The following is a 10,956-nucleotide window of genomic DNA, read 5'->3' on the forward strand; positions in this document are numbered from 1 at the left end:
TGGCTCTAACTTTGTTTGATGTGGTATAAGCCATTTGTTTCGCCCTTCTTCTTCTTCTTCTTCTTCTTTTTAAAAAAATACAGTGCAACCAACGAATTTGCAAATACAATAAGTGAAGCCTCTTAGTGATGCCTGATGTTACTCCTTGTCCAAGTTAATGGTCGATGAGTCAGTGGGTTTGAAAATAAGTCATTGGGAAGGAAGGAAGAGGGGTCCCTGGTCTTATAATGTGCACTCACTTTGCATGACTATCATTTGCTCATTGTCTTTCAGAGAAAGCAATTTCAGTATCATTCCCTGAATTTGATGTCTATGCTGACCTCCAGTGGCTTAACTTGCTATCTTTCTGCAGGGTATCAGTGTGCAGATGTACTCTGATACCCTGTAATAGTACTGCTACTGCTGCAATAAAGCAATCCGCTAATCAGTCTGCGCCTTTTTAAGTTCTGACTGAAATGTCAGAAAGGAGTGATTAAAATCTTTATTTCCGTGACAGATGCATACAGCGTGGCACAAGGAAAAGCAATGTCCATTGGTATGGTACACTGCCATAAAAATCTGCCTATGCTAGCACAAATTACCACTTAAAGAAATCCAGCTGTTAATAATGTTATTGATGGCATCTTTTCTTGCCATTACCTGTCACTGTATCCTAAAAACTTTGCATCTATAGCATACACTTTCTGTCAGAAGTGATCGTGCATTTAGGAAACTACAGTTTAATTTGTGATAGACTGCAAATGATTGGCCTGACTGTATTTTCTGCAGGACTGTTGACTGTTTGGAGGTCCCGACTGGAGCCACGAACCCTGTTGTCCCTGAACAAAGAAGAAGTGGAGGCTGTGTTTGGAGATGAAGGCTGTCGTGTCTACTCATAGGTCACTGTGCAGAAAGAACACAGGTCAGTCACAAACATCTGTCAAACTGCTTACACAGCTGTTTAATTCATAGACGTGCTTGTTTGTTGAAAAGCTCAGAGCCTTTGGATACTGTAGATACTGTGTGAATAAGACCCACATTCAGACTTTCAACAATTATCTGAGCACGTTAGGACAAGTAGATATACACAGGTACATAAAAAAACAGGTGTCAGGTGTCAGAGTCTTAGTGATTATAGATCATCACTGAGCACACATTACATCTTTGAGGCAAAGATCAGTAATCCAGTGTGATACGTTTCTGAATATTTTACTGTTTATTCTCTAGTTATAACATACCCTATATCAGAAACAAAGTCAAACTTTAATTTTGAGTCCAAATAGGTTTCATTTTGTTTTATTGATCTCAAATGATTATTTTTGTTTTTATTTCTTTCTTTCATGAAAAAATAGCCCTAGAACCTCATTGTGTAGCTCTGCTGTTAATAACCATGATTGGTTTTGAAACGCCTGTTTGAACAACTCACAACCGGTAAGATTAATTAGCAACATAACCTCTCAGAGATGTGGAGAGAATCAGATAAAAACGTGTCCACCATATGGTCTTGGTAAGCAACTTAAAAGTAACATAAAATTATCACGATTTTGCAGGGTTTCAGCATGACTTAGCAAGAAATGCTTCTGCATTTTGTTGTTTTCGTCATTAAAAGTGAGGTTATATGCAGTATATATGTTGCTGCCGTAAAGTGTCATTTACATTGAGCTTTTTGTTGGAATGTGTTTTCTAAAATAGATTTGGTGACGGTTTCTTTCAACACGGTTTCTTTATTGTATACTGAAAGAGCAGAACAGAAGAGCTGTATTTAAAGTTACACAAAGTTGCACGTTAGACAGGAGATAATAAACATTTTAATATATAGTTTGTTGTTTGAGTGAAAACAAATTATCCTGTTTAATCATTCAAATATTATCACAAGATAGAAAAATGAAAACTCATTTTAAATGAGTCACAGGGGCAAGTTTCACAACTGTGTTTATAACATCACACCGCTGCTGATCAAGATATTCTTAAGGCAACTTAGGAAAACCCTGTGATCTATAAAAATCAGCAAATCTGATAACCAAAGTAAGACTTAACAATAACACCAATAATGAGAAAGATCCTTCCCACAATTTCGACTGAATTTTAAACTTGAAATGGATACAATCGCTTTCTGATGAAAAAGAGAAAAACGCTTCCTCTACATCAGTCAAGGAAATGCCGTCTGTTATTTATGGAGATATGCATCAAGCCACAGATCCCCCGAGCTTTTCAGTGACCTGTAAAAGTCCAAAAGAAAAGTCAATCTTTCCATAAAAGAAGACTGAGCCATGCACTGTATTTACAATCTTTCTAACAGTCTGCACTTACGTGACAATATCAGCAAAGCCTCGCCAAAACGTTTTCACCCGGTAAGGAATCCCATGTTTCTCACAGAGTGCGCGGACCTGTTGGGCAACCAGGTGGTAGTTGTGGCGCGGCATGGTAGGGAACAAGCTTGAGAGAGAAAAGAAAGAGGAATTTTCCCTCAGATATGACGCCATGATTCACTTTGATGTAGGCAAAGAGAGAGTTTCATGGATCTTTAATGCTTGTACAGTTTTGTGCAAATGTCCTGAGCTACTCCTCATTTCTTTACGTTTTGCTGGGAAAATGAATAATAGGTCAATAATTTATTAAAAGATGCATAAATAAGTAGTTTTCGGGAATAGTTATCCAGACTTCTAGAAAGACATTCGAAGCTTATTTTTGGGTGCTGCTTCACTGCTTCAACAATGCTGAGGTCTGGGCTCTGGGGAGTCCAGTTGTGTTGTTGTTCTGTGTTTCACTGCACTGGGACTGTGTGTGATCATCATTATAAATGCAATGGTCAATTAGATGTTTTTCGTGGAAAACGTGTGATGTGGTGAATCAAAATCTGACTGTTCTTTTCTGTGTTCATAATTCCGTCAACTTCAACACTGGCTGAAATGCAGCCCCAAAACATGACAGAGCCTCCACCATGTTTGGATGTAGACACTCGCTGTTGTGCCTCTCTCCTTCTTCGATCGTCGCTTGTCATATTGATGAGAATTTTGTTGATCACTCAGTAAGACCTGTTGTCACTGATTTTCAGTACAGCTCTTGTGTTATTACCTCAGCCTTTTTTTCCCCATGCTTGCTTAAAAATGAAGTCTCGACAGCCACCCATCCACTACCGGTAACAAAGTGCTTAAAGATACAATGTCACAATAGTTGTTTGCTAAGTTGTTTGTTATACATAGACACTCGAGTTCCTTTTTTTAATGCTCGAATTATTCATAGGTCAGTATTAAGTAGTTTAACAAACAAAGAAACGTTCCTCTGAGAATAGTCAACTGATATTGAATAAAAAACCCGAAAACCTTAAGAAACTGTTGCTGAAGACCGCTGTAAAAAGTTGCAATAAAGTCTGGCTCCTTTTAAGCAAAATATAAAGGTCATGTTATGGAGTAACGTGATGAGTTGCTTTTTCTGATGATTCACTTTTCACTAACAAACCCAACACCGTTAACAGTTAAGTGGCTTTATAAACAATAAAATATTCTTTTGAAAATGATCAGGGACAAAGGAGAACTATTGCTCAAGAACCTTTATAAAAATTACAGGGAAGTCTGGCTCATTGGAGGGAAATTCACTAGCTGCGACCACATTATCATTTAGGTTCAACTCCATTTCTAGACGGTAACAACAGATGGTGCACGCATGAATGGAGGGTGCGGTTTTTGGGAGGACTCAGAGGGGAGTGGCAGCCACTCCCAGACCAGACAAACCCCCGTGTACGAATGAGAGGCGAATAAATTGGAAAAGGGAGGCAGTGTGAGGCAAAAAACCGAGAACAAACAGCTTGTCGTCCAGGCGGGTCATATATAGACAGAGAAGGGGAGTGTATGAGGTGTAGTCCTGTTCCTGAAATTCTGATAAATTATCTCAAGACATTTGAACAGTATTGTATCTGTAGAACAACTGTTTCTTATTTAATATCAGTAATCGACTTTGAACTCTCAGCAGTGTGAGCATGCTGAACATACATTTGTCTGCATTTGCTGCACTCATTTCACTTACTGGTGCTCGATTTGAAAGTTGAGGTGTCCACTGAACCAGTCGTTGAAGAAGGACTGCTCAATATTACAGGTGGATTGTAACTGTCAAAAGGCCACGAAGGAGTTAATAAAAACATAATAAAGGGAATGTTTTAGTCATCAAATGTCAGCAGTGCCTGCTGGTAAAAGTAGTACAAGTACCTGCATGGTCAGCCAGTCCCTGTGCTTTTCATGATCGATGTCCATCGGTATGTGATTCATCTGAGTCACCCACACAAACCAGTGACTCTCCAAAAACCTGTAACATTAAAAACAATATAATACTTTTGATTGAAAAGATGCTATAACATGATGCTAAAGAGTACCACAGTCTGTGTTACAGTTTGAGTCAGTCTGTTAATTGGTAACAAATCATGAGTTAATTATTTACATATCAGTAGTATTAGGAAGAGCATTAAAAAAATTTGGTTGACTTGTTTTATAAATATTTACCTGACAAAAAACATGAGTGCCAATGAGCCAAACACGCCATACAGCGGGATGTAACAGGAGAAGAATCGAAAGTAGTACGACAAGGACCACGCCAGATCCTTCACAAGACAAAAAAGTTCATTTTATCCTGATAATTTCTGCTTAAAAATAATCTTAATTCACCATATTCTTATTTTAAACTTATTCTGTTTTCACTTTAATGTTTTTTCTTTAGGCCTTATCCTTAAATATTTAATTTAAACGAAACTAAACCATCTGTAGCCTGACAGCTTACCACCCAGTCACGCCGGGATATCATGGTCTTCATTATCTGCATGTAGAAATAAACTGGAATGAGCAGCGGTGGTCCCACTGAAAGAAAAATACAAAAAGATTTACTTTAAAATTGCAACATTGTGAAATTATAGTTTTTATTCTTCTCAGACAAAACATACAGAGAAAGAAGTACTGGTGTTGGTGATTGTAGGGCATGTTTTTGATCTTCTTTATCCCGTACTGCAACACAGAGGTAAAGAGGGGGTGTTAAGAAGTTGGACCGTATGAATGTTTGAAGAAATCAAAAATATTCGTTTAGTCCCGCTTGCCTCCACAGGTTGAGTCTGGCCAAGCACAAAGACATTCAGCATGTTGATATCGGGGTCCTTGGTGAAGATGTTGGGTTTAGCGTGATGCTGGAAATGTCTGTGATTCCACCAGTTGGCCGAAGCTCCCTGAGAAAATCGATCTTTTAATACCTGTGTTTAATTTATATGAAAAGAATATAACTGAGAGAGGTTACCTTTAAATGACCAATGACAAACTTGTGGACCAGGTGATTCCAGGTGGACTTTTTGAAGACCGACAGGTGACCAAAGTCATGCTGCAGCCATCCAGCCTGTGACTAGAGAAGAAGGAACAGCTGTTATACTGGCCACATACAGCCAGAGCCTGTGCTGCAGGTGGTCAATTTAGGACTACGTTCCATCACTGGACTCGTAAAAAGACAAGAGCAGGAATCGAAACTGAGTGCTTAGAGGGTCTGAAACCCAAGCTTTGCCCCACAGTGCAGCTCCAGAAGCCACCTAAGTGTCCTTATCTAGAGGACCTTGAGCTGCCTGAGCCACAGGACGTAGAGTCCAAACTGTCCGTTGACCCTTCACCTCTGGCCCCTGGTGGATTCAGCCGATCTTGGCCACCTGAGGAATCCAGTCCTCTGCCAGTTACGAGCCAAGCCACCAGAGATGTCCCTTTACCTCCTGCCATGCCTCAGGAATGGTCCAGTCTCTGTCACAGGCCTCCGTGCCCACCCCCTGAACAACTCTGTGTTCATTCCTCTGCTGGGGCCCTGAATTGCTTCATTTTCTCTGTTGGTCCATGCCATCCCACAGATCTGAGCCTCGGCCATGCTGCCCCTCTGTTTCAGCCAAATGAACAGCTACCCTGAGCCCTTGTGTTGTTGCTTTTTGTTTTTCATCCCTGGAGACTTCCATCACCCATTTGGGTCAGCTGAGTTTGTGTCAGGTGGGGATACACTGTGTCATGGACACTGAAGTTTTGGATTATTCCTTTTGTTTTTAAATTCTTGTATTTTTGGTGTTTTTAATCTTTTGAGTTTTGTACATAGCAGTCATTTCCTGGTGGGTTTCTTTATGCTTTTGTCTTTAGGTGTTTTTAGTTTTTTGCAAACTATCTTTTGCCAAGATGAAAGTTATAGTTCATATTCAATTTCCTGAGTTTTAGTTTATCCTGCATGTGTTTCCCTGTTGTTTAGTCCCTGTCTGTGTTACTTGCAGAAATGCATACTAGGACCCATTTAAAGTTTATGTCTGAAAAGTTCATGTCTCAATTACCTGAGCAGTTGCCAGCAAAACTGAGCAAAGTAAGGTCAGGATCCAGCCCGTCCCCCACATTGAAACAATGAGCCATGGAAGGGCTTCTAGCAGAATGATGTGACTGAGGTGGAGGAAGAAAAACAAAGGCCGAGCTCGAAACAGACCCTTTTTCTCCACCTGATCTCGTAGAGTTTCAAAATCCTGCACGAGGGCTGCCTGGGTGCAGAGAAGAAGAAACAAACCATTCTAAAAAGCTGAAAAGGTGATGCACTGATATCACATTTGTAAAAGTGTTTGTTTGTTCAAGGTAACAAAACCTGACCATCTAGAATCTCAGATGCTCCCAACACTCAGCACTTCATAATTAACAAAACAGATCTGCTAATTTTTTAACTTACATTTATTTCACAACATCACTCACATGTTATCAATAAAAAAATAAGGGACTTTAATTAAAGGCTCACATTTTTGTCCCGGTCCTGGCTTGGCTCTGTTGCTGCTAACTCTCCGATCAGCAGCGGCTTCAGAAACTTTTGCGCAAACTTAAGATCAGGATGGAAAGCAGTGAATGCTTCCTAAAAAACAAAGAAACAAGCAAAAAGAAAAAGAAAAAAAGAAAGAAAGAAATTTAATCAAAAACAAAAAAGTTTTCAGATCCTAAAAAAAACTGTTTAAAGATAAATTCTCACATGATTTAATTGTTCATAGTAATGCCACAGCATTAAAGCAGCAGTGTTACCATCTGGCAGACGTTACAGGAGCCTGTCTGCTCGGACTACAAGACTTAAAAACAGTTTTTACCACCAAGCCATACGACACCTCAACCACAACACTTAAACACACACACACACTCCACAGGACGCACTCTAGTGATGGGATTTCCGGCTCTTTTTAGAGATCCGGCTCTTTCGGCTCGGCTCACTAAAAAGAGCCGGCTTTTTCGGCTCCGAACCGGCTCTTCAGGTTGTTTTGTTGCTTTAATTAATTTATTATTCACAATAATATAAAATTATGCACAAAAGGAATTACTAACGTAAAAAAGTGGTTTTATTTATATATGTTTATATATAAATATATGTGGTGGCCCCTAGAGACAAAACACGTACAAACTCCAAAACACATTTCTAGCATGAACTGAACTTCCAAAGCAGAGCTACTAGATCACTTAAATTACACAATTGAAAGCATGTGTGTATTGTTTGTGTATTTATACACAAGCACTCAAATATATTCAAATAATTTAAAAAAAAAGTTCATCTACCTGTTACTATCACACACCAAATCCGGTCATTGGTACTTGCTGGATTGTGTAGCCACAAGATAACAAAAGCTCAACACTGCGCCCAGCATCCTGGAGCACTTCTGTTGTCTTTTGTAAGTGTTTTGAGTTTTTATGTGCTTCTGAGTTTTTACGTGCTTCGGAGTTTGTACGTGTTTTTACATGTTTTGGAGTTTTTACGTGTTTTAAGATAAGATAAGATAAGATAACCTTTATTAGTCCCACACGTGGGAAATTTGTTTTAATCAATTTGGAGTTTGTACGTGTTTTTACGTGTTTTGGAGTTTGTACATGCTTCAGAGTTCGTACATGATTTGAAGTTTGTATGTGCTTTGTCTCTAGGGACCACTGTAAATATACTTTTATTTATTCACGCCACATAAAATGTAATAAATAAATCATATAATACAAAAATCAACTATTCACATTTCAACTTTTAACTATTTAAATTTTCAGCTGTTTCCTTTTACAAATTTAAAGTGAAAACAACACAAAACACTGCAAAACACAATTAAATATAAATTATAATATGAAAACAAAAAGAACATGCATATTCTCTGTCATATGGGCCCGCATGAATCCGCACTTTCTGAATCCTTTGTCATCTGCAACTGAAAATAGTTGTGGATGATTACTATACCTTTCTAATGTGAAGTTGTTGTCCCTGGCTCTCTTTCTCTCTCTCTCCCTCTGGCTCTGTTCCTGTGCTACTGAGTGTAACTACCGCCCCTCCCCCCTCTGCCCAGCGTAAAGCACAAGGCTCGCGTGCAGAGTGAAGCAGAAAAAAAGTGCGAGACAGAGGGTGAGAGAAAGAAAAAACAAAAAAACAAACCCACTCACGATAAAGAGCCGGCTCTCGTCGTTCACGTCAAAGAGTCGGCTCTAAGAGCCATTTCGTTCGCGAACGACCCATCACTAACGCACTCAGAAGCTACCCTGCAGCTTCACAACTCTGTTTAATCTGCACTGGTCACTCCACTTTATTGTTATTGATATTTATATTTAAAAAAGTGCAATACTGTAATTTTCTGCTGCTCATTCCTGTGCAATATCCCATCTGCCCTCCCGTCATATTTCTTTTCAAGATTTTCTTATTTAATCAATAGTGTACATATATTTATATTTATAGATTCATATATATTTAGTCATCTTTTCTCTTTTACCATGTCTCTCTAATATTTTGCTCTTTACTATTTTTCTATTTTTTTAATTATTATTTTTTATTATATTTTCTTCTACTGTACCTGCTGCTGAGTGACTGCTGCTCGTCAAACACATTTCATTGCAATGTTGACCCTGTGCTAACTTGCATATGACAAATAAAACTGAAAACTGAAAACTGAAACAGCAATTCATTGCTGTATAGCAAAGCTGTGTACAGTCATAGTTGAGGGGTTTCAAATATGGGGGCCACCCTCACACAATGAGACAAAAAATGAATATTGACCAGAATAAAATGGAAAACAAGCTTCTGCATCAGTTCTGTACTTGTGTCAGTATTTTGGAGTTTCTAATATTTTTGTTCTTGAACAGTTATTTAGGGCGTGTGTGAAAGCCCTTTCTGTCACAATTGCAAGGAACTTATCAATATGCGAGGAGTGCCAGGGGACTAGCACAGACACTATGTTTTGTAAGAAATGAGAAACCACTGAGTTTTTATCTCTAAAATAAAATACTAATAAGATACTCTTTACCCTTCCAATGTTGTAATAAAATCTATTTATTTATTATTTCATTAATTGCTGTCAATTTGAGATACTAGAAAAGTCAAGTCAGAATAGAGTAAAATAAATAAATAATTGATAAAACAAATAACTAAATAAACGACAGCTCTGAAGAGTTTTCTTGAAAAATGTCAGTAGAATGTCTCTTTCAGTGTTTTGGAGCTGCCACAGAAAAAAAATCATGAACTGCTTTATCCGGCTTAACGGTAGAAGGTTGCTTTGAGGAACTGAGAGATCAAGAAGTATTAGGAGCAGAGAAGTCAAAGGAGCTTGGAAAGAAAAGCGTCTGGACTTCTTTAAGTTGCTTGAAGACGTTTCACCTCTCATCCGAGAAGCTTCTTCAGTTCTAAGGTCAAATGGTGGAGAGTCCCAGATATAAACCTAGTGGGAGTAACCCCCCACAGAGGGACAAAAGGACCCCCTGATCCTTTTGTCAGGGGGTCCTTTGACTACGATGACCTGGATGACTGTCACAGACATACTAGGAGCAGAGTTTGGCAAAAAGGATGAAACTGCTTTTTAAACTTCAAAAATCTGGACTTCTGGATTTTTCCCCCCTGAAAAGTGACAGTTGAAGTGTCAACCATTCGTATATCCATTTATCCTCTTTCAAATGTTCCTCCATGTCTGGGTCACGGGGAGTATCAGGTAATGTTTCGTGAAATGAACGAAGAGAAACCTACTTTGTCATTTGATGTCTTTCAAAATAAAATCACATGAAAAAAAGCACAGGTCTGTATAATGAAAACGTACCGTGGCATCCTCTCCAGCATAGTGGCCGATGACTCGAAACCCTCCTGGATGCCTTTTGGCCCACTGAGTGATGTTGTAAACCTTTCGATCGATGACCAGCCATTGATCATTCCTGCTGCAGTGGCTTTGCACCTCCTCCCAGGTGTAAACGCCTTTAGCTTTCCCGCTGGCAGGCTCTCCCGGCCCCGTCTGCTGGCCTCCACCTCCCATCCTCACCGCTGTCTCTGGTCTAAATTCACCTGAACTCTAGAGGGTCAGTCAGCCGCAAAGTTTCACACCTGGATGTAAAAAGGGCGGATTCAGGGAGGAAAACTCATAGGGTGGATGTTACTGGTATACTGTTGCTTTCTTTAGTTTAATAAGTTGACTGTGGCACAGAAAAACAAAGAGGAGTGCAACATCACTAACTAATAATTCATGATGAAATCCGAATACCATCTATTGGAGCTACAGTTGAAGCAGGTCGGTTTTCACCCACTGACTTTGCGTCATTCGTCTTTATCGGCATTAAACGCCGATCTAACTGTTAGACGCACATTTTCACTTAAAAACAGGAAATTGAACAATATTGAGGACACAAGTGCGTTTTATACGTGAATGCACAGGTTAAAAAATAACTAGTCAACGTTAATGTGTAAAATCTAGACACAGAAATGACTGTAGCGCCATGGAAAAAAGCGTTAATTAAATAATTAAATAATAGCGGCAGATAACGGGCGGCTGGCTGTGCACGCCAAAACATGAAGATGATATTTACTCACAGCATCCAGATTTTAAACCAGCCTCCCCGGGTTTCGGGCACGTTAAAAGATCGATTCAGTGAGCTCAAGTCCTTTTTATATAACAATCATCCCCAAAAACCCATCCTCTGCCTTCCCTATACGCACACCATTTCATCCACGCACTCCTTCTGTACA

At 39.2% G+C, this 10,956-nt stretch overlaps 1 protein-coding gene across 1 annotated transcript; it reads right to left on the reverse strand.

The window, feature by feature from the left end:
• Window positions 1-1,683: 1,683 nt before the first annotated feature.
• On the reverse strand, window positions 1,684-10,956 carry LOC147324784 (acyl-CoA Delta-4 desaturase-like). The gene is made up of 13 exons (XM_086298839.1): window positions 10,801-10,956; window positions 10,040-10,317; window positions 6,748-6,858; window positions 6,302-6,499; window positions 5,251-5,352; window positions 5,057-5,182; window positions 4,907-4,967; window positions 4,747-4,823; window positions 4,473-4,570; window positions 4,182-4,278; window positions 4,003-4,082; window positions 2,290-2,415; window positions 1,684-2,198 (listed from the first exon to the last, which is right to left on the reverse strand). The coding sequence occupies exons 2-13, from the start codon at window positions 10,247-10,249 to the stop codon at window positions 2,147-2,149; spliced, it is 1,338 nt and encodes a 445-aa protein (XP_086154965.1). The 5' UTR covers window positions 10,250-10,317; window positions 10,801-10,956; the 3' UTR covers window positions 1,684-2,146.

Source organism: Aulonocara sp. 'chitande type north' Nkhata Bay, linkage group LG7, assembly GCF_057382095.1.
Source record: "Aulonocara sp. 'chitande type north' Nkhata Bay isolate Kocher_YH1m ecotype deep benthic linkage group LG7, A_spYH_male_GT1.1, whole genome shotgun sequence".
NCBI classification, from domain to species: Eukaryota; Metazoa; Chordata; class Actinopteri; order Cichliformes; family Cichlidae; genus Aulonocara; species Aulonocara sp. 'chitande type north' Nkhata Bay.